The 27778-nt window shown below is 40.0% G+C and overlaps 1 protein-coding gene across 2 annotated transcripts; it reads left to right on the plus strand.

The window, feature by feature from the left end:
* Nucleotides 1-632: 632 nt before the first annotated feature.
* Nucleotides 633-27223, plus strand: LOC311007274 (potassium channel subfamily K member 2-like; the record flags this gene model as incomplete). Of its 2 annotated transcripts, none has more annotated exons than XM_084000397.1 (6): nucleotides 633-944; nucleotides 11283-11400; nucleotides 16479-16639; nucleotides 21743-21929; nucleotides 24038-24180; nucleotides 26867-27223. In XM_084000397.1, exons 1-6 carry the CDS (start codon nucleotides 747-749, stop codon nucleotides 27221-27223), a joined length of 1164 nt encoding a protein of 387 aa, XP_083856523.1. In that variant the 5' UTR covers nucleotides 633-746. The 2 variants fall into 2 exon arrangements, with proteins under 2 accessions (XP_083856523.1, XP_083856522.1); XM_084000396.1 differs by having other exon boundaries at nucleotides 636-944; nucleotides 21743-21956.
* Nucleotides 27224-27778: the final 555 nt, after the last annotated feature.

Here is a 27778-nt window from a genome sequence, read left to right on the forward strand (position 1 = left end):
GTATCACGAGAGAAACTGTAACAGTAACGACACAGCAGCAGCGAGTGCCACGAGATCCCATGTGTCAAATATTAATGAGTACATGACTGAAAAGCCATAATTCAATTGCGGTTGGAAGGAGGAGAATATGATAAATAGCGTGTTATTGAAGATAATCTGAAACACTGCTGCGGGATAGATTTGCCCTGGGTGAGTTTAATATCAATGAGTTATGACAGTAGTGACTAATTCAGTGCTCAAGGTACTTTCATCACATTGTTATTGCCTCACAATTTATTATATTTTTTCTGTAAAATAGTCAGTGAATTGATCTTTTCGTTAACATTTATGTTGAAGATTTGACCTGATGCTGCAACAAATGAATATCACCTTGTACTCCAGATTAGAGAATGATCAATAATAATCAGAGTAAAGGACATTAATTGATTGTTAAATACAGATCTATACTGAAATAATTTCAACCCTACAGGGAACATGGTGTTGCCAGATAGATAGATAGATAGATAGATAGATAGATAGATAGATAGATAGATAGATAGATAGATAGATAGATAGATAGATAGATAGATAGATAGATAGATAGATAGATAGATATTGATCCACAATAATCAGTTAACCTCTTTGCAGTGGCCGCACCTGACCTTCTTGACCCGAAGTCTGCTGCCCACAACTCCAAGCCTCGCCTGTCATTCTCTGCAAAACCAGTTGTGCTGAACACCCCAGAGGATGACGACTGTGACACCAGAATGACCGTCATGAGGTGGAAAACTGTGTCAGCCATCTTTTTCCTGGTGGTGCTTTACCTCATCATTGGGGCAACAGTGTTTAGAGCGCTGGAGCAGCCTCATGAGAGCCTCCAGCAACTGGCCATTCTTGAAGAAAAAATGGAGTTCTTGGTCACGCATACCTGTGTGAACACATCTGAGCTAGAGGATCTTGTAAAGGTAGGTGAGAGGATCAATGCTATGTAAATAATGGAAGTCTTTTCTCTCCTGTAGATGATGATACTCAGGTTTCCTATGAATATAGTTTTAATACATGAAAAGAAAAAGAAAAAATCTATTCCCCGGGGTTAATGTTGGTATTATAACAGCTTTGCAGTAGCTCTGAGCCTGGGAGTAAACACTGGCAGACCTTTTACCTGAGGATATTTATTCAGCAACATCCCAAAAAGCTGTTTGTTTATACATGTTTATTATATAGCCCCCAGGAGGCTGTTTTATATCAAACACTGTCCCTATTTCACTTGCCTTGTTTTTACATCTTAAACACAAATTCCACACCAAACCATCATCTGTCCTTGAGCGTAACTACATTGTTTTTGTGCCTTTTGCTTCCTCCTGCCACAGCAGATCTATAATTACATTTCCTTCCACAAATATATTATTGGAAAGCATCCAAGGAAACCTGACGCGCAGGTTTTATTTTCTAAAGGCAGTACTATTTACATGTCAAACATATTTACATTGCTTTACTCATTATTTAATGAAGGCTTAAAGCTTACTAATGCCCTGTGCAGGTGTATTTAAGATTTTTTTAAAAAAAAAGAGAAATGCCATGGGGGAGGCTGCTGGGTTATGATCTCTGTCAACATGAGAATCAAACCCACAACCTTAACATCAGGAGTCAAACATTGCACAGACAGAGCTAAACAGACACACAATCTTCTCTCTGTGAGCACTGACATGAAGAAGCTGTAAACCTGTCTGTGTGTATTTTTGTGAGTAGCTATGTGTGATGGACGTTGACAGTAAAGTGGTGATAAACATCACAAACATCCTAGATGTTCCTCATAAGGGATAATGCCCGACGAGGTGCCCATTGTCATTTAGTAACTCTCGTCCGTAGGCGATAAAAAGCAAACCCGGTGTGGCCGCATCAGTTGATCGGTGAAGGAAGTGAGATGACGGCTTAACGTTAAGTGACACAAAGTTTTATTTCAGAAGAAGGCCAGTGCACCACTGCTTACCGATTGTGTGTTACAGACTCCAGTGGTCATGATGCGCTGATGAGAAGTCTCTGTTGCCATGGTTACAAACTAGTGTTTTAACCAGCGCAGTAAATTACAACTTTCATCAGGCAATTTGACCGGAACGTCTCTGTGGGTGTCCATTATCACTTTTTAGCCAAACTCAGGCTGTGTGTGTGTGTGTGGTTGTGGTTGTTTTTCCACATAGACTTCATATAAATGTATGGGGGAAAGGGGTCAGAAGTAGATGTAAAAATATCAGAGGATTCCCTAATTTGTGAATTGGTCTCTGCAATTTTAGTAACAGTCACATCAGACAAAGGTTCTGGTTAAGGGTCCCTCTGACTAAACAATAAAGTAGACTCAATGAAATCCCTTAATTCAACATTCATTACTTTTCAATTGGAAAAAGCCATCCATTGATTCTATGACTCTTCCTATGGATTAGTGCAGCCCATCAACAACCAAACTTGTCAGGACTGATGAAAAGCATTTTCTCTTGGGGAATCTAGCAGGTGTATTGGACCTAGATGATGATTTCTCCTCTAATGTATCAGAGTTAAATGGTCTTTATATCCTGGGGGAAACTGATTTGTCTACCTAATTTTGGTGCAAGGACCGAAGTATCTCTCTTATTCAGTTGTAGCGCTAAAGGTGCCTCCAAATGCCAAAACATCCTCCGGCCTCACTTGTAAGACATTAAATAAACATTTTATTTAGGTTTAACATTTTTTAATATACAGTATGCATTACGTAAATACGCCAGTTGCCAATATGGTCAAAAAAATTGTTGCCTATGATACATATGAATGCACTGCAACAACAAAGTTGCAATAACGTTATTATTATTTTTGATAAACAAATATTCAAAATAAAAAAAAACTCATAGTTAGAAGTCTAAAGCCGAGATTACAGTCACTGTTGCAACTTCTATGACCACATCTGTAAAAATCTTGTAACACACAATGAAATAGCGGTCGTCCATCAGTTAATATAGCGCAACATTGGTGGGGGAGACTGTCAGTGTAGTGTCTCTGGGTTTCAGTAAGTATGACAGGTACAGGATCTCAAAGTCTAGTTTATGCATATTCAATAAAAGATACATGCTGACAGTTCAAATGGATGTTTCCATCAATATTTTCTTCAGATCACTCATGCTAAAGGTATGGAGGGGAGGTGTAATCTATATAAATCATTAATGATCAGTTTTTCCATCACCAGGCTTTGATCTTGGGGATATAGCACCTTGAGAAAGTACAGTAAAAGGGGCCTTGTGATGTTCCAAATAATTGTGATTTGATACATTTCCAGTTCTTTTTTCTTCGTTATGTCCCATATTGTTGTTCACTGTGTCGGTTACCAGAAGATTTTTATTTCATGTACGGTCTGACCATATTGAAACTGACCAAGGCAGACAAACCTGCTTTTGATTAAGATCTGCTGATCACAGATTGCTCTGAGAAGATGGTGATGATGCTTTCTAGGATCATTATCCATCAGACAATTTTGAGGTAATAACCTCAACAAAGCTGCTTTCTTGTGAAGAAAACCAAACAATAGCAAATTATACCTCAGGCATGTGGTTTTATTCAGCATGAGCAAATGCTGGTTGTCTCTCTCTTCATTTAAATTTTCTTTTTAATGAAATCTCTCTCTTTTGTTTTGTTTCCCTGAGGCATTTGTTGGTGCAGCACACTCACCATAATTGTTGCTGTTGTTTTTGCTTGTGGTGCAAACATTTGACATGTTAGAGATTAATAAAGTTGGAAGCAGCAGAAAATAATGAAAGCAGCAAACAGTGCTAGTGCTGCACCACTTTTTTAGCAACATTAGCAGTGAAGCACTGGGGATGACACTGTGTACCACACATGTATTTATCAGGTGGATTTTAATGAATTGTCATACAGATAGCTATGTTTGCTTTGGTGATCAGCAGAGGTCAAACATTTGATCTATTGAGGAAAATACCTCTGCAACTGCCAGCTAGATCATGTTCAGTTTGGTTTTCCATATGCAAAAGTTTAACGCAGCATCTGGTTAGCCTTACACTTTGGTCACAGTGAAGCGCTGCTACTACAGTGTGTCATCATTGTATCCCAGCCCTAACTCTAACCTCAACCTACCCTAACCCTAGGGTCAGGGGTCAGGTCAACCCTAACACTAAACCTGTAAAGATTAGTTCCCCCTCTTCTGATTCTGAATTAGGAATAACAAACCCAGCCATGTCAGATGAGGCCCTTCTTCTTTGACCCCGGGTGCATGCAGGAGAAAGAAGATAATGCTAATATTTAGCTGATTGGGGAAAAAAAACAAGTGACTAAATATCCCATTATCGTACGTCCAATAAGAGAGAGATAAAAAATAGTACTGAGATGTCTAATTGAGAGGGTGAAAAAATATCAGTTCAAATCCTTATTTTACTATTAATTATTTTGTTATTATAAGAGACACAGAAACCTGACTTTTTCCCCTCAAGCAGCACATTGCGTGGTTAGCTGGAAGCTATAACTTACACCCAACAATGTGCACAAATACCACTGCAGAACCACTCACCGGGCCAACAGTTGTACAACAGTGCTCCCGTTTGATAGCAAAAATGCAATTAGCAATTATTCTCCTATTGGACTTTTAGCCATCAGGCATGTCTAGGTGGATCATGTGACCAGATCATTTAATTTAGGCTCTCTAAATTATTCAATTATTATTAGTTAAATGTTATTCTTGAAGGGCCACAGGCAGGCCTTCACACACACAAGAAGAAAAAAAAAGCACAGACAAAAGGGCACTTTGGGCTTCAAGGGGCAAAGCGGCAGGTGCTCCAGCACCCTCTGCTCCCCTTCTGCATGTGCCTCCCAGACAGTCAGGGACAGATTTGACATCTGAAAAATTGTTCCCACTGAGTTCATTATGACAGGAAGATGTCAAATCAGTCAAATTGATACTGTTGACTTATCTATATGTAATAAGTAATCCCTGTGGATTTCATCACGCTATTCCCAAAATCACTATCAACACACTTGTGGGGAACATATCCTGACAGCTGGAAGTGTGGCTGTCAGATACTATTCCCCCTGAGTATGAAAAGAAAACCACAAATAAGTCAAATTGATATTTGCTCTTGTCTGCCCATAACAAGTAGGGTTAGGGTATGGTTGGAGGTTAGATAGAGAAAAGGCCCAAAATCTGACCATTTACCCCATTTGCAAAGCGTTGTCATCATATTAACAAAGCTGCATTTAGGGGGTCATTTGTGCAGTGAAAAAAGGGTAAAACTTTTGAACTAAAATTCAGTGATTTTCGTGTGGAGAAATTGCCAAGAAATAATCAAGTAAGGTCAGAATAATCCCAAGTTGTATACATGTAGTAGTGTAAAAATATTAGGTAATTATGCAGCAAAACTGGTGGATGATTATATGGGAATTATTAAAGTAAGCAGTACAGCGCACGTACAGACTTGAAGGGTCATTTCAGTATCGGTTACCATTAATATCTAATGCATTAATATTGCATTGTAAAGACAGGCTGTCAAGTCTCATATTTTAACCATCAGCACATCAACATTGTTGCCAAAAAATAAACACAGCATCCAGTTTCCTCCACAGAAGCCAAGTACTTAAAGTCCTACTTAAAAAAAAAAATCCACACACTTAGCCTACTTTTCATTAAGCCAAGATGAGTGGTAGCCACGGCAACAGCTGTTTAAGTGAAAGGAGGATGGGGCGACTGCTTGAAATGTCACTGTTGTTAACCCATAATTACCTCACCACTATTAAGTGTAGTTTGTGTTGTTTGCAGAAACTTTTACTGTAATTAACCTACTTCATTAATATCACATGATTTACAAGTCTTAATTGTAGTATCAGGCAACGTAATAATGTAATATAACACATTTTTCTGGAGACTACTTGAAAATAAATTGTTGAAAGGGATATCACTCAGCTTACGGGTTTGTTTTTGCACATTTGAAATATGAGTTTTCACAATAAATTGGCACTTTAAGCAATACAATATACATTTGAAAATCAAACCAACAGCCCATCATGCATGATCATCTCCTCTGAAGCTAAAGCAACCTGCATGATGCTGTGTAATGATGAGTAGGCTACAACAGCTGCTAGCATGAGTAGCTAGAGGTGAAGGTGACCCTTGCTATATGTATATATAAAAGAATAATTATAAGGCTATGAAACAAATGTTATTTTTATAAAGATTATACACTCATACAATATATTCAAGGGTAGTATATTCAGATTTTGTCATTATTAGCCTACATTATTATTATTACACACTGAACCTTTAATAAGTAAATGGGCAGCAGTGAAACTGAGGGGCAAAAGTGTGGTATGGCCTTAGGATGCTGCTGTATCTCTAAGAGGCCTGTCTTCTAATTTCCAAGCTCTGTCTCTGTCTGTCTCAGCCAAAAGTTAATTGATGTGAAACTGTCCCTTGTCCTCAAAAATGTCTCTGGGCTAGTTGAACATTTGTTTCCAGGCAAAGTCTGACTCTTTCTGTCACTGACCTTTCTGCGGAATCAGTTTGTGCTCATTACGGTTTACAAAAACATACAGGTCACACAGGGTAATCTCAGCCGTGGACCTCTGAAACAAACTGGAGAATAAACACAATTCATCACTGGTTATGCTGCTCAGACTTTTCGGATTTGCCTGTGGGAAGAATTAAAGACCATTTCAATGTTTTCATAATGTTATCAAGACAGCGTGAGCCGATTTAAACAGAACAGTTACAGAAAAAAAAATCTTGCTGACTTTGTGATTTCACACAACAACAGTTCAACCAAACGGTTGTTATCAGCCATTTAAACAACTACTTCTCCTCTAATGGTTTATTGATACGCAGCTTAACACAGGTGTCCCCCACTCACTTTTACTTAATTATGTATGCACGCACACGTCGACCTTTGTAGGCTCCCACTGATCAAAAGCCGCAGTCAGTGGGGGGATTGAGGAGAAATGTGCTCTCAAAGGGAGTAATTAAAAAAAAAGTGAGTGATGTCAAAAGGCTCAGACGATTCAATCTCTCCTGGCTCGGCTTCGGAGACAGCCAGTGTGGTCTCCACATTATTCCGTCTTATTTTCCCCCGGTCACAGTTAGTTAGCATACAACTGAGTACCAAAACAATGAATTAATGTGGCCGCTTTGGCTGGGAAACAAAGGAGGCCGACTGAGCCAAGCCCCGTCTGATTGTGTGGTTTGATTTATGATGTTTAGAGGCAACAGTGGATAAGGGCAGAATTTTATCCTTGAAACCTCTCTGTTGTTTGTATTTTGAAATGATCAGGGGATAAAACAGATAAAAACTCTAATGGACTGTGGGCAGCAGGACAGGAAGAGTTGGCCCAAGTAAAGACACACAGGGAGGCAGGCAGGTCAGTGGAGGAACTGGTCGGACAGATTCATCGATAAACAAACAGACAGTTAGGCAATACAGTGACACATACAGTACAGGTAGGAGATATAACACATATAGAGGCAGGCAACAAGATCAGGAAGTGGTGGGAATCGGAAATCGTAAAATGTGAAAACTGGGAGAAAGTGTGTGGGCAGGTGTGTGAAGCTGCACCTGATTGTGTAGGGTGTAGATCCAATGTCGACATTTTGGAATTTCAAATACAGTTGCATTTCGGGAAAGATCATGATTATACACTGTTGCCCCTAAAGTTGGAATAATTTTGTTTTCTGGCACATTCTTCTAATGTATTCCTATTTAAACAAATCATCACATTTTATCTAATCGAGAATAAATCCCACTGTCAAAAACACTTCATTAGAGGAGGTAAAAATAAAATAAAATATTCCAGCTTTATGGGCAACAGTCTAGTTGGTTTAAAAGATGTAGGCTAGCCTCTGTGGTACGACGCAAACAAAAAAAAAATCGTACTTGTTGCATATCCAGCTAACACCCCCTCCAGACCCTTATATTAAACTTCACTACTCACATACAGTACATCCTGTATAGACATTGCATGCTTGCAAATTGTGAGTTCTTAAAATCATCAACATAATTCGCAAGATAGAAAATATACAGGATTTTTTTTGCATTATAAGTGGACCAACCAGCTGTTTGTCAGCTTGTATCAATAAGAAACATGCACACACATCTGACACCTTACACCTTATTTCTCCGCCCTCTGACCCGACATGTCACGTTAACAGTCTTGTTACATTAGTGCCCCTGTTCCCTCAATCTCCAATCCATTATTCGCCCACTTCACCACTCACACGCTGGGTCTTTGCAGTGTTATCACACGCATCAGTCGTAGGTTAATGAAAAGCTCTCTCACTTTCACTAAGGATGACGGATCGTAGAAGACAACACCCTGACATTGCAAATGACCCTGAACTCTGTGTGTGTGTGTGTGTGTGTGTGCGTATGCATGCAGAATAAACTGACAGCAGTAGGGGCGTATGTGCATTGTTACATGCTGTTGTCTACATTATTAAATTATTATTATAATATTAATACTGAATTCCTGGAGCTTTTTTCTATTTTACGTTTTACTTTTTTATAATGTAGATACTACTACTCCACTAACACAAGTGTTACATTTACCACACAAGAATATGTTTTATTGGTGAAAAAGGAAAATAAAACTTCAGTCCAGTAAAGTTCTTGCACATGTTGCTGTGAGGTTTCATGGCTTCATTTGTCTCAGTAACGAGTCTCTATCGAGAGGCTACTCGCACCAAGAGACAATTTTTATCACTGCAGTGAACTACACAGTGTTAGATACTGTCAGGTTTAATAAAAAACTGGAGACACCAAGCTAATGTAAGACAGCATTCAGAGGAATTGAGCACTCACTTGTCTTGATAGTTTTGTCTGCAGTTGACAAAGAAGCAATATATCAAACAGTGGGTCCATGATTTCAGGCAGAGATAGACAGTCGGTTAGACAGATTGCCAGTCTGAGTTTATACCTCCCCAGTAGCCATTTATTGCATGCTACCTTGTGCGTTGTATATATTTAATTTGCTTTTCTAATCTATTTTTAATTAGTACTCTGCGCTGGCTTTTATCTATCAGTGGATGCATACAGTATTGTCGTGGATATTACACTGATGTCTTGTTGTTTTCTTCTGTCTTGTCATTCTCCATGTGCCTTAGAATTGTCCTCTGGGGACTAATAAAGTTTTTTTTCAACTGAATTGAATTGAATTGAATTACAGATAGCTAACTATTCAAACTAAACTTAGCACTTAATCCAAGAACCACATAGAAATGCACTTGCTGGCGTCATCTATACGCCAGTTTCTGATGTGCTCCTTAGCTTTGAAAGTGAGAAAAATATATTCAAACCCCTCAAACATAACATAGAGAATCAGGCCCTGCAGTGACATGTTATGGTTGCTATGCTATGATTGGGGTTGAACCTTTTGAACACTGAATTCAGTCAGGAAATGATCATAGTATGAGATCATAAAATCTGCATTACAAACACACATTAGCATGGATGCACATCTTCCAGCGTGTGGCTCTGAGCCTCACAGCTCCTTCTGCCTATGTTTAGATGGCCGTGGGTGTGAGGAGCCGTGCAGTGGTGTGTTTTCCCTCCAGCTGGTGGCTTTACTTCCCTCTTGACGTGCCGTCATGAGAGCGAAGACCAGAGCGGGAAAAACATGTTGCTGTGCTGTTTCTCTCGCAGCCGTCTGGTGTCAGATTGGTTCGTCACACTCAAAGCCGCAAAGTGGAGGCAGATCGACCCGTGTCGCACCTACTGCTCTCCCACGCACTCACACCCAAGTCAGTGGATGACCTATGTCACCTCATCCCCCGTCACACAGACTAAGCTAGTGTCACATAATAGCTACTGTCAAATTTCCCTTCTGTGGCCACATAGAGTTTTATATAGAAAGAATGTGCAAGATGCTTCTACATTATTACAGCACATCTACCTTCGATGACAGGAAAAATCTGTATCTTGTTCTTGTTAACACCAACATATAGCGTTGTAGATCAGCTCTGTTTGCAAACTGTCATCATGAAGCAGCTTCAGGCTCTTACTGTCACAGTCAGACCTAAAGATAAAGCAAACACAGGGTAATGCTGTGCAAGACTGTATCTTTTGTGTTAAGATCGACTCTCTCTCAGTGATCATTAAACTAAAGCTCAACACATTAATGTCTCCTGATGGTCTCCACACAGCAGTTATAGATGAGGATAACAGTGTAAAATTAGTTTATCCGGCCAAATCAAATCCTCTCGCCTGTTTATGGGTACAAACAGTGACTCATTTAGCCCATAACATTAACAGTGTTGGGCAGTAGTGTTATGACTAAGTAACATGTGAATGTACACTTATTCCTAATACGATTTTAAAATAAATAAATAAATAAACCACCGCACAATGATACAGTAGGACTCACTCTACTGTGATTTATTACAAATACATCTCACTGCAGCAATCTTGGCATCAACTTCAAAATAGATAGAAGCAATCACAACATATAACACGTACACATACTATTCCTGTGATTGAGCAGTGTCAAATAACTACAAATCCCAAGAGCGCTGTTACTCTGACTTCAGGGTCTCTTGTTTGCCTAGACTGTGATAGAACTAAAGTTTAGATCAGTAATGAAAGTTGTTTAATGAGTAATAGGAGTATTTGCTTTTGCAGTTAAGTGATGTTGTCAGTGAGTACAGTGATTATTGTTTTTATGTATCTGCCCTAGGACCAAATATGTTAAAATTGCAGTTTAGCTAGAAATAAGCTCTGGGCCGCTTCCCAAGCACACACACACACACACACACACACACACACACACACACACACACACACACTGAATGAAAGACAAATTCGATTTAATGAGTTTTATGAATGTAATTAATGCAAACACATTAGCATTAGCATTAGAAAGCACTATGTGTTTTGATACAGTAGTTTTACAGTCCAAAGATAACTGTTTCCAAAATAGTGGGTAATGAAAAAATCTTGAGCTTGTGCAATGAATGTGTATGTGAAAATATGTTTTGTCCAATATGCAGGAGTAATATTTGTGATCACATGTTGTATATAGTATAAGATTTTATCGATATTTTATATCTATATAACTAGCCTTTACTCTTTTCTGAAGACTACATACATATGTTTTGTGACAGATCCTCCTCATGGTCTCTCACTGCTCTTAATTAGTTTTGGTTGGATGTTTACTGTTGTTGTCCCCTATTCCCCAAGAAACCCTGATGCACATCACTAATTGTCTTGTGTTCCTCAGCCCACCTCATACCACTCTCCCAGTGAGAGGGAAGGTTTTCTAACTCCTCTCTTTTTGTGTTCAAATTTCCGCTTCAGCAAGTGGTTTCAGCGGTCCGTGCAGGTGTGAACCCATCAGGGAATTCATCCAATCAGACGAGCCTCTGGGACCTCAGTTCCTCCTTTTTCTTTGCTGGAACTGTTATCACCACCATCGGTAAGGAGAATGACTTATTACTCTGGAGCGACTCAGTTCCTAAGCTTTTCTCTTTGTAGATTCCTCTGATAATACTTGCTGCATGAAATGCTTTGAAAACGCCTATAAGGCATTTATTTTTGAAAAGGCAGAAATGTTGGAAAGTGTTTCATAAGCACAGTTCATTTGTCATTGTTTTGCATGCACAAAGCCGGTGGGGGCCGCAGTGCAATTTTAGTGACCACTTTGGCATGAAATAGCACTTGCATTGCAAAATTATGCACAAACCATCGGCTTTTTCCAGATTGTGCTTCATTGCAGTAAGATTGCATTTGGACTAAAGTCACAGACATCACAAGTCTCCCTCAAGTTTGAACTTTCCATTGCACTTGCCCCAACTTTAAGAAATACAGAGCCTGTTATGTTCCTCAACAAGACAAAGAAAGATGTTGTTTTCTCCCAAGAGAAATGAATGACCCACAAAATATCTTAACCAAGCTCCAAGTACCTGACACAACTCAGACCCAGACTGCACCAACTAACAGTAATACGCATTTGAACGTCCTGACAAGCCATTGCTGCAGCCCTGGACTGTTGGTGTCATTTTATCTTGCTCTACATCAAAACGATTCCCGAGGAGTGTGTCTCAATGAAGTGATGCAGCACTTTGATGTGTGTGTTTTTTTTTTCTTTTTAATCTGATTAACTGAGCAAAAACTGCCACTTGAGGAGCTTAAAGGGATCTGACACTACACAAGAAGAATATGATTTTTAGGGCCCTTAATGCTCCGTTTCCTCTTAGTTACTGTGCTGTATAATCAAAGAGCTGTCATCTGTCTCAGCCAGTGGCACTTTATACACACACTAACACACTTCCCCTTTCCATCATCTCCTTTACACCATCGCTCTCCGTGTCACCTCCAGCTGTAAGAGCTTACTAATCAGGAAAAAGGAACTCTCTCTCTCTCTCTCATACACACACACACACACACACACATACACACACCCATATATATACACATATAAAACCCGTCCGACAGCTCATCTGGCGCCTCCAATCGGACCTTGACAGATCAGTGAGTCTGTTCAGTGGGCTACCGGGCTCCATTTCACATCTCCAGCATCCTGCCACAGCTCAACCCCCAATTAGAAAATGTAATGCCTCACTTCGTAAACATATAACTTTGCTCTCACTGGCTTGAAAACAGAGTGTGCTTGTTTCAGATGAGCAGATCTTACAGCAACTACTTGCTCATATGGTTTTTTAAAAAGATTTCTAGAAACCTCAGTGAGCCAACCTTGAGCATGTATTTTTGCCTTTATACTCACCAAAAACTGCAAGACTTAATTGGCCATGGCAACAGCACACATCGGCCACACAAATGCAAACATAAACACATACACTCTAATCTTGTCCGGCTCATCCAAACAAACCTTTCCACATAAGCTTATAAGCTGTGGGGTTTCATTTATCCAGGACCCCACTTGCAATATGAAGATTTTTTTCTATTCTATACTATTTTGATAACTACTACGTGTGCGTGTGAAAAGCAGCACTGGGGGTTTTCCCTCCACCTGACAACGAGCTTCTTGGCAGTATTTTTTAAATTCTCATTCAGGTGCTGCTGCTGCTGTGATTTACAGAAATTGAACTCCCTCACTTCATGCAAGGCAGATTTACTGATGTTTGACTTGAACGTGCAGTGGTGTTTTCTGATTAAATGAACCGTGGCAGCTTGTTTGCTGAGGCAGAGAAAAAGGAGAGCGCCATGGCTTTACTGTTGTTTAATATACATCGATTTGTTTGGTTTGCTTCTGGAAAAATCAAACTTCAAGAAAAGGTTGAAAAATATGGAAGCCCATTTCCGCCACTTGATGAAAAAAAAGATATAAGAAATAATTTTGAGTTATTATTGCATAAATATTACTTATTATCTAATTATTTTGACTTAGTATCTCACAATTTTGACTTTAAAAGCTTTGTTTTCTGTCCTGCTCCAGCTCACAGATGTTTTGTGTGTTACTTGATTGTTGTTAGTATAAACAGCATACAGTATAATTACTGTGCTGTCTGATGGAAATCATCATAATTTTGTCTGACTGGCACTAAATGTTTTCTGGCTATTGTTGCCACCTATCCAAACAAATCACATTTCAGAGGAGCGCCTCCTAAAGCTGTTGTGCATGTTATTTGTCAGTGAGAAGAACATTTCCGCAGGCTTGTCAGATATTACAGTTTGTTTGTTTTTTATGCTACCTTTAATTGGGGTGGTTGAGCAAAAATCCATATCCACAGATTGATTTGTTCACACGGAGATATTTAATTTAATATGCAACCTAGCAGCAAAGCATCTTCTCCCCTCCTCCACTTATTTTCATCTATATACTTTAACCAGAAAATGAACTGGAGTTACTCTTGTATCTGTTGCTGCTCCCACCCTCCTCCTCTGTCCCTCTGGGAGTAAAAGAGGTGCATGAATGATTGATCTCACGGCGTTTTCTCCCTATGGGATTCCTTAGTAACGTCTCCGCTGCTGTTCTACTCCTGCTGAAATTCACACTCCCTGTGGTGTACAGATCAAAACGGGTCTCAAAGGAGTCGTCCTTTGTTGCCAGTATGTAAAAGAGAAAATCATTATAGTTCATTTTTTACACACTTGTCCTCCTCGGACTCTGTTGTAAAGTTATTTCCATAGTGGAGCACAAGTGTACTGACCCCCACGTTTTTCTTTAACATTTCCATGTGATGCACTGCACCATGAAAAAAACGTCTTTACTTATTACTCTTGAATCTCAATGTGAAATCCACCGTGACCAACATCTAAATGTGTCTAATTATAGAGTATGGTTCCAGCGATAACAATGAGGCAGTGTTTCCCTCTATATCAGCTTACTTTAGCACTGTCTGAAACTCACCATGACAGCGTCTGATTGCAAATGAAACCTAAAACACAACCACACGGTCTTTAATGGAAGTTAATGAGTTCACTCAGGTCAGTGTTGTGCTGTTTTTCTCTCCTCGGCATCACTTAATGAGTTTAGAAGGAAGTCATTAAGTCCATTGACCACTGCAGCTGCATTCACTCCTCCAGGAGACAGTAAAAACAGACACTTAACTGTGTGTCAAATGGGCTTTTTGTTTGATTGGCTGTTTGGCTGTTCTTCACTTCAAGGCTTTTAGCTCAGTATAATGTGGACATTTTAAGGTTTATGTATTATTCATGCAGGCAATTTTGTAGGCAAGTGAGAAATTAATGAATTAATTATTGGTATTTCTCATCTGTTAGGTGGTTAACCTTTTACTAATTAAATCATTTAGGAAAGGTGTCTGAACAGATTAGTTCTAAATTTTTATGTTTTGGACAAACATTTTGTTTGTTGTATTTTTTTCTGTGTCATTTATGTCATATTTGATTTGGACAATTCTTCTTCTAAATACATTTTCAATGTCAATTAAAAAAGATTATATCATTTTGAAGTCATGGTAGATGCAATTTGTGTATTTTCGAATTTATAGTACAGTATGTACTACAGTATATTTATAGTAACTGAATTTTTGGCGGCCGTTTGAACTGTCTTTACACGCCAACAGCTGCTGTCTTGCACACAGGTGACTGACTGGCTTAGTCAATTTGTGAAGCTACATGTGACTTTTCCACTTGCTAATTAGCTCAGTGGATAGAGGATGGTTCTTGGTGTTGAAGATTCAAGCCTCAGCTCGTGCAACTTTTCCATATGAGAAATCGAAGACACAAGACAATAGTAAATAAATTCATAACAAATCAATATTGAAACTTTCACTTTCAAATTGCCTAATTTAGCCTAAAAGTGGCCGGCCCCGACCATTGCTGCTATAATTAAACAATGCACTGCTCAGTTTTCACCCTGAGATGGTTGAGTGAATGATGCTGAATGACAGTGAGGATATAAACAGTTATTTGTGTGTGATTTCATTAAAAACAATAGCACAGCTTGAAACTACAGAGCTGCTGTTTTTCCTCCGTTCTGTGGGGCCACCCGGAGGTGTTAAAAACTAATCCAGCTTTCTGTCTCCCGTTGAAATAATCATGAAATTAGAGAGACTTGATTGACAGTTCCTCTCACATTTAGTGTCACCCTACTGCAAAGTGAGACTGGAGAGTCATTAGAGGGTTCCCTGCAGCTCCTATCCTGAGACAGATGACTGCATTAGTAAAGAAAAGTGGATGGAGTTCATTATGCAGAATCCTTATGTAAGGTTAAAAAATGAAACTTGTGTTGTTGGATGTGGAGTCAAGTTCAGGTAACACACAGGACTTGGAGATTTTTGTTTACCAGGATATGAACTTCTATGACGCTCTGTCTGCTTTTCTAGCTACACATGATTATAGGTTAGGAGAGAAGATGAAAGGCAGCGAACCAGTGATGAACTCAGGAGTGTATATTCAAGGCACCGTGTACAGTCTGTCTTTTCACTTTTTGGTATTTATTTTTAAATCTTTCATTAATGTCAGATTCGGTTCTGCTTCAGACAGAGAGCATGAATTATCAACTCTCGTCTGAGTCAGACATCCATTTCACACTTCTGAAATTTCACAAAATTCAGGGTTGTTCTGTTGTGTCTCAGCAGTAATTTTACAGTCAGGTCAGTCTTAGCAAAAAGTTTTCTTGTCTGCCAAGTTTAGTTTAAACTTGAATGACTTCTACTAGCTTCAATGAAAATACGATTCACATGAATAAGACATGATATCTACGGCAAATACAGAACTATCCTTGGGCACTTTTTGTGAGGCTCTAGCTCAACTTTCCTGTGCTTGTAGGGAAACTAAGCATAGGGTTCCCATAGAGAAGTCCCAGACAACAACAACACAAACAGCATCAATCTTAGAGATAAATACCAAAAACCATTCCCTTAGAAATACAATGCAACAAAAAATAGCAATAAACAAACCTACTCGTTGCCGCTGCAGAAAAAAACAGAGCATTCACAGGATATATTTGCCTCAACAAATCCATACTGTGTAGAAAAAGTGCTAAGAAAAATTCCAGATTGAAAAGAGTCCAAGTGAAACAAACTGAAGTGTATGAATGATCATTTTCCTTTTGTCTTCTTTCATCAGGATTTGGGAACATCTCTCCTCACACAGAGGGAGGCCGGATCTTCTGTATAATCTACGCTCTGCTGGGGATTCCTCTCTTTGGATTCCTGTTGGCCGGCGTTGGAGACCAGTTGGGGACGATCTTTGGGAAGGGCATCGCCAGAGTGGAGAAGATGATTGTGGTGAGATGCTTTGTTTGCATGAACCTGTTTTTGTCTCTGAGAGTCATTTGCACCTCGCTGTGTGGTTACCTGTGTGCAATGATTTTGACATTTTGACAACGTAATTATCCAGGTAGTGCAAAGGCAGCTGTGAAACTGTTATAAAGCACTGTGGTAAGTGTCAGTGTTGTAGATGCAGTTTCAGTGGCCCTAAAGATTCACATTCAAAAGTACAGGTTTTGTTTTTGCCTCCGACTTCAGCAGTATGAGGAAGGAAATACAGATTTTGGGTTGCCATGCCAACAGCAAAATAAAATGCAGACAGTTTGTTTCACTACTGAAAGCTTGATTTGAAAGACATATTTCAAATTTTAGTGATTTTTAAAAAAATGTTCTGCCTCTTTTACTGAACGCTCTGGATTGTTGTTACCATGTGGTTTTATTGTTCACTCCAGTGGAATAAACCAGCAGCACACAAACATACACATGCATACACACACACACACACACACACACACACACACACACACACACACACACACACACACACACACACACACACACACACACACACACACACACACACACACACACACACACACACACCTGGATCAATACATCACTCTTAAATAATGACATAGTCCTGTCTGCATGCCTTGCAGTGTAGGCAATGGCATGCATTGACTCCTGTTCATGTAGAGACACACACAGCAATAATATGCACACAAACACATGTGCTCCTGTTCTGCAAGTTAGTTAGAAGTCACCATCATTCATGTTGGATGTGAGGAGTAGAGGCTACATTAATTGGAGCCTGCAAGCAATCAAACAGCTTCGCAGTGCACAAATCAATATTATCTGTCTGGAACAGTGACTATAAACACGTTTACACTTTCAGATTAAACCAAACTGAGCGAGCATATTTCATTTCCTCATTGTAAAAACAGGCAACTACATTTTTCATTGGTATCTACCAGAAACGCCCCCGATGTTCATGAAATAAATCTTTTATACAACAGAGTGTGCAGCTGATTGATGAATTTGTCTGTAAAGTAACAAATCACTAAATCGTTGAGACATTTCCATGCAGGTAGGTACAGTAGTGTGCTTCACAAAGATTTAAAAAAAAAAAAAAAAAGAAGAAAAAGTTATAAATGGAAAGAAAATATTAACATAAGGACATGTAGTAAAGGTGTAAACTTGGCACATTACTGTACAACAACAACAAAAAGTCATAGACTCTGGAAAATATAAAAATAAATGAGATTTTGAAAGGAAAGGCCAAGAAGGAATAGATGTGATTTTCTTTTAAGGGTATACAGTAGGAGCTGTATACATCCTTTTACTAATGGGTGAAGTGTTGTGTATTGTCTGGAGACAAATACATGTGGGCTTTTGTCCTGAAATGAGGAGCAGTTATAGCTGATATAAGAGTCAGATGAGTGCAGGGCTGTACAGTATTGGGAATACACAGGTACTGTAATGAGTTCCTGAATATACTGTACCACTGGTGAGGGTTTGCCTCTAAGTGCTTTGGAAATGAAACCTGCCTGAATTTCTATAAAAAAAAACATGATATTCACAAAGATGAAAAGAAAATAAAGGCCAGATTAGTTTTCTGCCACATGATGAAGGAAGAAACACTGATTCTCACAGTCAGACACACATGTTTATTAGATGCTGAGTGGTCGTTAACATGATTAAGTGATTAAGGAAAATGTATTATTTATAGCAACTAAAACTCAAACATTAGGCAGAAACAGGTAAATTACAGGGTTCCCACGCGTCCTGGAAAACCTGGAAAATGGTTGACCAATTATCCAGTCATGGAAAACACATGGAAATTGAGAAAAAGGGTAAAATATCCTGGAAAAGCTTGAGTTGTCTTGGAAAATTATGGTGACATCAGCTTCCAGAGCTCTTTTTGACTTCATCAGAACCCGCTAAGGATTTCTTTTCCAAAGATGTGCCCAGCGAGAAAAGAGAGCTGTTAGGTGTGGTTTACGTTTTCACGTTTTTGCGTTGCTCTATGATAAATCTTTCTTAATTTCTAAGCACGTAAGATATTATTTCAGAGATAAGGTAGAGACAAAGATTGCACATCTTTAAACCAAACGTCTGGGGGTGAGAGAAAAGAATAAATACAGAAACAAACTGGTTGAATGTACAGGGCCGGCCAGTGGCGTCCCTAGGCTAAAACATTCGGGGCTAAAGCCCCGGATGTTTTTTAATTAGCCCCGAATATTAATTTTAAAAAAAAAAAAAAAAAATTTTTTTTTTTTTTTTTTTTTTTTAAGATCACATCCTCAAACTACGGTTATCTTATGTTGATGCTTCGATAAAACAGTGTTTTTGGACAGGTTTGAGTAACAATTAATTATATTTTTAAAAAGCCACTACTTTGGCTTTGGCACACAAGTGGTAACACCTCCGGTCGCACTTGACGTCATTCACCCAAAACAGCGGCGCATTTAACTTGACAACAAATACCTGACAGCAGGCAGGTTTGACAACAGCAAGCTGCAGCTGTCTTTTGGTAGCTAGTAGCAGCTAAAGTGTATCAAGATGCCACAAAAAAGATTTCCATGTTTTCCCCCAAAGGTGGTCAGCAATCAAAAAGGTAATGGGAATAGAAATTATGTAAAAATGTATAATTTCGAAAAGAGTGTTGCAGCTGGAACTACAAGAGGGTAGTAGCTAACGTTAGCTAGCTAGCAGCTCGTTGATATTGCTCTGGTTGATATTACATGAGAAAAAAAGCAATCTGTAATTATTGGCATCTGTAAATGCAATTGTAGGGTGTGAGAATTGTGTACCTAGAAATAACTAAGTTTGGGCTTCTTCTAGAGGGGAAAGTTGCTGAAGTTAATGTGCTATAACATCGAACCATCTTGTTTATTTTCTTTTTCATGCATGATAGCAGCTAGTTAGCAGTCAGGGATCCCGCACAGCCTGCCTCTTTTACTGTAGCTGCTAATGTGTTAAATGGAAACACAATGTGTTGTTACGTAGCTAGCTAATGTCAGTACATAGAACTAAATTCAAAATGGGTCATTCATTTGATGATCTGTGGATTGCATCGTTTTCACCTTTTTCACCAATGATGGAGAATGTCTCTATGCCTAAAAATTTCGGCGCGCGTTCTGCGCGCGCATATATTGCATGTGTCACTCTTCCAGGCTAAGCCCCGGATGTGTCAAAATCCTAGAGACGCCCCTGGGGCCGGCCCTAGGATTTTGGTGGCCCTAAACAAGATTTTTGTTTGTGGCCCACTCTAAGCGCAAACACCAAATCACTGGTTAAAACTGAATACAGACGTATTTATCCCCTCTGAGGTTTGAGGCCATTTTCTCGACTTTTACATATTTTCTTAAATGTATCTTTTTAAGATACTTGCAGATGTAACAATACTCAAGTGTTTTATGTCTAAATATTAGATATATAATATTAGCCAATTTGTAGAACACTGTATAAAGAAATAATTTAGGCCAAATGCTGGAAATTTGAGGTCTGCTTTTTGAAAGATTTCAAATCCCTTGTGAAAACACTCCTTCAGTCATGAGAATGAACTGTTTTGGTGCTTGAAATAGGATATGAATACAGTAGATAAGTGTAGAAAACAAGTCTAAAATGAAATTTTGTAAGATTGCTTTTTGAGCACAAATGTTGTCATTCTGCCATTCTATTTTTACCAAATGTCTCAAATGTGAGATAAAAGAAGCTGAATATTGACTTCACATTACATATAAAGCTCATAGCGTGCGTGCAGACCTCAGGATGTTTAAATGACTTGAATTAACCCCGGTACCTTTCTGATCATGTGGCCCTTCCCCACCTAACGGCTGTGGCCCTAAACAACCGCATGTGCCAGGGGCCGGCCCTGTGAATGTACAAAATAAAGTACAACCGTCGAACTACAACTTCTCCAAAGCATGAATGGGGCAGGGCGATGTATATGGCCTAATAACATGTCTGTCAGACAGTAGCAGCTGGAAAAGTCCTGGAAAATGATTTCAAGAAAAGAGTGGGAACCCTGAATTAGGATTTTGTCTCATCGTTGCCTCTGTGGCCTCTCTCCCTGTGGAGGAGGTGGAGGAGGGAGAGGGAGGGAGGGAGGGGGGGTGGCAGCTTGTTTGAGCAGTGGAAATTGATTAACTGTAACAGCTACCGAAGTCTCTGCTGTGCGGTGCAGATGCTGGCTTCATCAGTCCCTCTGGAATACGTCAATGTTTAGTCTGCAGGTAATTTGGGCATGTAAGGCTCACTGTAGGTGTCTGTGAACTCTACCCAACCGCTTTGCATAATGAAAGCCAGGACATCAGACATCACAGTTTGTGCTTCACCTCAGAGCCACGGTGCTGTGGGTTTACATAACTGGAAGGGAAAAGGGCACGAAACACAGGGAACCAGCTGAAAGCAGTCACCTTGAGTGAAAACACAGCAGGATGTAGAACATACTGGAAATGTGATGCAAAAGAGGCAAACGTCAGCATGGAGGAGGTGCACCGCTCCTGTATAAGTTAGATTCTTGTAATTACAGTTAATAGCAATGGGTTGTAACAATAATCAATCCCAGGATATCTGCACATTAGCCCAGTCATTGATATTACAGTGACATAAGAGGCATGTCAAGTCATGTGCCATCTCTCCGCAGCTCTGGTGGGCGTTCTCCATCTGACAGTGAAAGTTATGTCACACAAGGTTGGCAGTCAGTCATTTGAGATGTTAGCAAATTTATTCCTTGAAGGAGGTCACAGGAAGTGACTCATCACAATGTGAAGTAAGCAAAAAAAAAAAATGAATGGGGAAAAAGCCCATGGGAAATGAGAGAAAGGGAAATAGGCAGCACATTTTCAAGTGTTAATTTCTCTACAGTCATATGAGAAAAGGTCAGTGGTACCCGACTGTGGACTCAATGAAGATTATCATATTTTATTTTAGCAAGAAAACTTTCTATTTGATTTTATTTAGATAAGAGATATTTCTACATCAATGATCACTTTTGATGGTAACACTATCAACCCTAGATTCTTAAGAGCCGTCTCCTCTCTCCCACCAATTAAAGGCTATTTCCTTTATATGGAATGAATCTCTGTTTACAATCATTCTTTGATCCCTCTGCAGAAATGGAAAGTTAGCCAGACAAAGATCCGCGTCTTCTCCACGCTGCTCTTCATCCTGTTTGGGTGCCTCATCTTCGTGGCCCTGCCAGCAGTCATCTTTAAGCACATAGAGGGCTGGAGCACGCTCGAGTCCATCTACTTCGTTGTCATCACCCTCACCACCATCGGCTTCGGAGACTTTGTTGCTGGTGAAAAAGGTTACTTGATTTTCTTCTGTACTTCCTGCCTGTCTTAAAATGTTTGGCACTCACTTAGAAAAAAAAACATTGCTTTTATAGTTGACTTGTTCCCAGTTGAGTCAGTGTGACTCAACAGATGTGCATCACAGTGAAAAGCCTGCCATTAGCCTGTTATTACATTCTGTGCCTTCACATTATGAAACATGTATTCTGACAGGTTTTTTTTTTAAAGCATTTGTAACTATATTTAGCACTGCCATCTCTTAACTCATTGTGTCAAACAACAATATTGTTTTTAATCAACCATAATGGTGCCACTTAATGATATAACCCTCAACTGAATACAATAAATGACACACATTTTCTCCTTTTATGCCTCGTTTTCACCTTCATACACATTTACCAGCCAGATGTTAGAAAAGACTGAAACATGTAGCTACAGCTAACTGACCTTTTCGGCTACAATTAAATCAAGGAAACATTTTAATATCTCTCTTGCTGAGCTGGTTAGCTTGACTCAGCCTAGCCCATCATAAAAACTGTAAACAGATAGCTAGCCTTCTTCAGCCCAACAGAAATAAGAAATAAGAGACTACCAGAAGTCACTGTGGATTTTATGGATAAAATAATAAATCAAAGCCAAGCAGTTCCCAGACTTTACAGTATGTTAAGCTGGCTAACCAACAGAAGAATGTGTTACGATGGCACTATGATTTGAGTGTGGGTTTTTTTTTCATTCATACTTTTCAGCACTGTAAACTGTTTAATTGGAGAGCACATAGGCTACTATAATAACTAAAGAATAATTTGCACAGACTAAACGTCAGAAACAAGAGAGACACATAGAGAAGCACACGGCTTGTGTGCACCTTTGTGTGTGTGTGTGTGTGTGTGTGTGTGTGTGTGTGTGTGTGTGTGTGTGTGTGTGTGTGTGTGTGTGAGCAGGTGGTACAGTACTAGCTAGATGTGACCTGCTTGACAGTCAACAATGAAGAGGCAGATGGGATAAATCACAAACACTTAGCTGCTAAATTAAATTTTGCCGAGCAGGGCTAATGATTATAGATTAGATTACACCACCTCTGCCAAACCCTGTAGTTACAGTAAACTAATCAGCTTGGACTGCTGTTAGTTAACCCGGTGCTGCTGTGAGCGGTGGTTATCTAACAGCACAGTGAGCACGCTCCCCGTGCTGCTTCACCGCAGTTGAGATTTTGGAAGAGCTCATAGCAGCACAGATGGTGGGAGCTGAGACCTCGTTTTAATGTGCTGAAGGTTACGTTTTAGGAAATCCATATACATGTACACCCAGCACAGCTTCAGTTGCTTTATCAGACATTATGTTTATTTAACCAACCTAAAATCAATAGCCATCCACTTTTATCTGAATATAACAGAGAAGCAGAAAAGCCAGACGGTCAAACTGAACTGTTTGTGCCTATAATACAAACAGATCAGGGATTAAATCTAAAGGACCATTATTCTACAGTATAGCACTGCTAATGGACTCAGGCCACTGTCTTCTTGCAAAACTTTCTTGCATCATCAAGACTCTCCAAGTTGCTGAGTTTATGTTTATGTGAGTAGCCAACTCAGTATATTAAAACACAGTATCTCATTTTTTAAAATAATAATAAAAAAGTACAATCTATTTTGTTACATGGGTAAAAATGTCATGTTATGTCATGGTGAAGTGCTCATTATTTCACCTTGATGCTTCATAAACATTAAGCACCAAGCTCACAAAAAATTCCAAGAATATATAGCGGACCTCAAGTATTTTATTCTATGTATGATATTGTGTGATTTTCTTTATACTCCTTCTGATATCCTCCTATTGTTAAATTCTTACAAAATGGTCTTGCCCATAAAGCCCAGGGGCAATTAATGACCACACTACTGCAGAGAGACATGAAATGGGGAGACATCATTAAGTAATACTATAATGAAAGTTAAAGAACAGTTTCCTCAACTGACTCAACCAACTACACCTGGTCTTCTTACACTGAAATCATCCTGGTGGGTTTCTTTCTCTCATTAGGATGGTGAGTAACAAATGTGTGGATGATGGATGTGTTATATCCTACTTAGTTTGTCTTTGTCTCTGTCTTCAGCAGCGGGCTCAGTAACTCCAGACTACCTGAACTACTACAAGCCTGTGGTGTTGTTGTGGATCCTGGTGGGCCTCGCGTACTTTGCAGCCGTGCTCAGCATGATCGGAGACTGGTTCAGGGTCATCTCCAAGAAAACTAAGGAGGAGGTACGTGATGCTGTGGATCACACTTGAGGAGATAGGTGTGAGATGAGAAACAGCTCTTTGCTACAGGAAGAACCACTAATAATGATGAGGATGAGGATGTTAGGAGTCAGTTGTCATGAAGGTTGTTCTCCCAAAATGAATCGATGCAAGCTAATTTTATTAGCACATTTGGCACCAGATTCAGAGACTTATTCTTCAAAAACAAGCAAACATATATCAAGATACATACAGTATCTACAGTAGCAACCTTCTGGAGAAATTAGATACTTTCCATAGAAAACAACCATAACTTGTTCTGATACCATTTATTGTAGTAAATAAATCTAATGTGTGTTAGCCATACAGAGTCCATCCATATTACATTTGATCCAGTCCTTGAAATATACCTTTTTCCACCCTAATCCATAATAGAATAAGAAAAAATCCTGTGCCATCCCAATCCTGTTCCTGTGTTGTGTGTCCAATTGCTCATTCGCAATTCAGCCTTGTCTCCTATACTTCTGTGTGCTCTTGATAGTCTTGGCACAATAAATCACAGAAGCGGAGCCGACAGCAGCCACTTTCAGAACATCACTCCACAATTGGAAGTGAGGGAAGTACAGTGGAAATCAGAGCCTCAGAGACCGGGTCAAATCATGCTGATATGTTTTCATGTTGTGTGCTGCCGAGGTATTTTTCTTTTTATATTTAGAGAAAAGATCACTGATACCAGAGCAGCTCCACCTGCATTAGTCCTCTTCATGCTGCTGCCCTACACTCCCCGTCACCGGCCTTAACCAGCTTGATATGACAAATATTGTAGGTGGAGGGACGTTTGCAGTAAATTCACAGGTGTGATTAAATCCACCCCTTCCTTCATAGTGACAGACTTATACCCCACAGTGTTTTCCACTTCATTCTTCTGACCATAAATCTATATTGATGAATCTCCATCCCGTCTGCTCCATGCGGAGGAAATACCATCTCATACAAGAGCTGGATGAAATATTTGGTGTGTTCTGAGTAATAATGGTCCTTGCTGTTCTGGCAGGTCCATGAATAACAAGAAAACGACTTGTGCATCCACATACATACTCAGAATACTACTGCATAAACCAACTACTGTATATGCTCATTGTATTTCTGTATACTGTGTAGCAGGGTGGATAGTGCAGGAGGGGATACATGGCAGTATCTGTAGAGGGAATCCTTCTACAGACATAATAAGGAGTACAGCTGTGGAGGCTGTGGGCTCTACAGAGAATTACATTAGTGGGAGACGATTGTGGTTGAACGCTGGGGGTTTTGGTGGTGAGGGGGGGGGGGGGGGGGGGAGGTTGTGAGCAAGCAGAGAAAGTGAGAAGAGTGAGCAAACGGCACGTACTCAAGTGTGTATGTATGCTATGCTCCACATACGCACACATACAAACAACACACGCACACTATATATTTAATTTAAGTGCTCCAAAGTTCACTTTAAACAGAAAGAACCCCAGATGGCAAATAGATGAATGAACAGCCTGGAGAAGCTAATGCATTATCAAGGAGAGATCAATGATGTGTTCGCTCCTCTCGTCTCCAGGATCAACTAATACTGTGGATACTGCAGTGCATACTGTGTATTGCCTCCAGGAACCATGGGGCCATTGGGTGACACAGTGCTGACACACACAAAGATCGTTTCTTGTTTACTGCTTGAGGCTCACAGTTTAGGTGTGAACAAGAATTCACTGTGTAACGGCTGTAAGATTTTCTAGCGCAGACACGATATGAAATGTATTTTTTGCTGGGTTGTTGGTGAGGTGGTAGGTGGAGTGGACTGAAGCGGGAACAGTGGAGAGCTGAGAGGAAAGAGCAGGGGGAGGAAAGAGCTGAGCATGGATCCAGAGGGAGGCAGAGGTGGATCAGCACAGCAGGCGTCCACCAGGTGAGGTGGGGAGAGTCAGGGAGCAGGAGGAGTGCAGGGGTACGAACATCAAGAGGGGAGCAACTCAGGTTTGGCATTCACAGAGTCTGAGGGTATATGGCAAGTTCTGCCTCAGGGGCAGATGAAACAGCATGCTGTCACATCACTGCATGCAGCTCCAAAACATTTCTATTTCAACCTGCAGATGCACATAGGCTGTAAAAGATAGTTATAGAAGTTACAGACTACTGTCACAGGCATCACTGAAGAACATTCAAAGAAAGAGTCTGAAGGGATCAAGGGACAAGGCGTTCGTGTTCAGAAGAGTGGACATTAATTATTAGTTTGCCGTTCACATTTAGGTTGGTGAGTCCTATTAATATATTCTGTCTGATACGAGTGCGTAGAGAACATTAAAAAGAGAAAGTCATGGCTTTTGTGTGTGTATGACTTTAACATTTTAAAAAAGGGACAAAAAGACAGGAGGAAAATGCCAGTAGTGTTTCCACTTTCTTTATTCTACATATGAAGCTATGAAGGTGTTTAACCCCCACGCACTTCACAGCCTCAGTTAAATGTGAGGGTGTCTCTTTGTGCACATAAAAATTTAGAGGATAACTAACTTTTTCTTTTATTCCCGGGCATGGTTTATCATTTCTTGAAAAATCTATCTGCACCAACTTCCACTGGTTCTTTTGTCTATTCAGATAATACATTATCGGGAGGAGTTTGAGCCGTGATCGCCTGCAGGCATCAATCAATCTTCAGTGTCTCTCTCTCTATCTCTCTCTGTTTCTGCAGGTCGGGGAGTTTCGAGCTCACGCTGCCGAGTGGACAGCAAACGTGTCAGCAGAGTTCAAAGAGACCCGCCGGCGACTCAGCGTTGACATCTATGACAAATTTCAGCGCGCCGCATCCATCAAGCGGAAGCTGTCATCCGAGCTGGGCATGAACACGGCCATCAACCAGGAATTCACCCCTAGCAAGAGGACGCTCTCGGCCAACCTGTACGAGGACAGAGAGGCGTACCCCAACTTGACTCTCTCCCTCAGTCCTGTCCCGGGGGCTCTGACCAGGAACGGCAGCCTCTATCTAAACGGCCTCAGCCCAGACTATGCTGACAGGCGGGAGTTCGCCGTCATCGAAAATCTCAAATGAAGAGCAGCAGGAAATGAGATTCAAGGAACTGAGTGAAACACGTCCAGAACAGCACATTGAATAAACACTGTTGTGCTGCGCATCACTGATGAGGTACCCCATACGAATGGATTGTGCTCCAACCGTTGAATGAAGGCCGAGAGCGTGTTATATACTCACACATTAAACAAATCATACACGGTGTGATAGCTCAGATGTTCCAACATCTTTTCTCTACGTCCGTGCCAACGTGATCGATGGCTGCGCTTGTGATCGAGCCAGATCAGAGGCGTGCTCCTGACTGGGAAAAAAAAAAAGTTTAACAAACTTCTCTCTGAGCAGGAGGGAAATGAAAGCCCATATTGAGGTAGCAACACACTGAACATCATCCTCACATAAACATACATAAAAAGCCTGTAAACACAGAAATAAATACATTCAAACGTAGAAAGCAATAGATGTATCTGTGCTCATCTCCTGCTGAATTTTCAGAGGCCCTAAAATCTGCATCAGATAAAGAGGACCCTCATTGCTATAGAAGTGCTTGGACTGTATATTTTCTTTTACTTTCCACTT

This window comes from Trachurus trachurus (assembly GCF_905171665.1).
Source record: "Trachurus trachurus genome assembly, chromosome: 24".
NCBI lineage: Eukaryota > Metazoa > Chordata > Actinopteri > Carangiformes > Carangidae > Trachurus > Trachurus trachurus.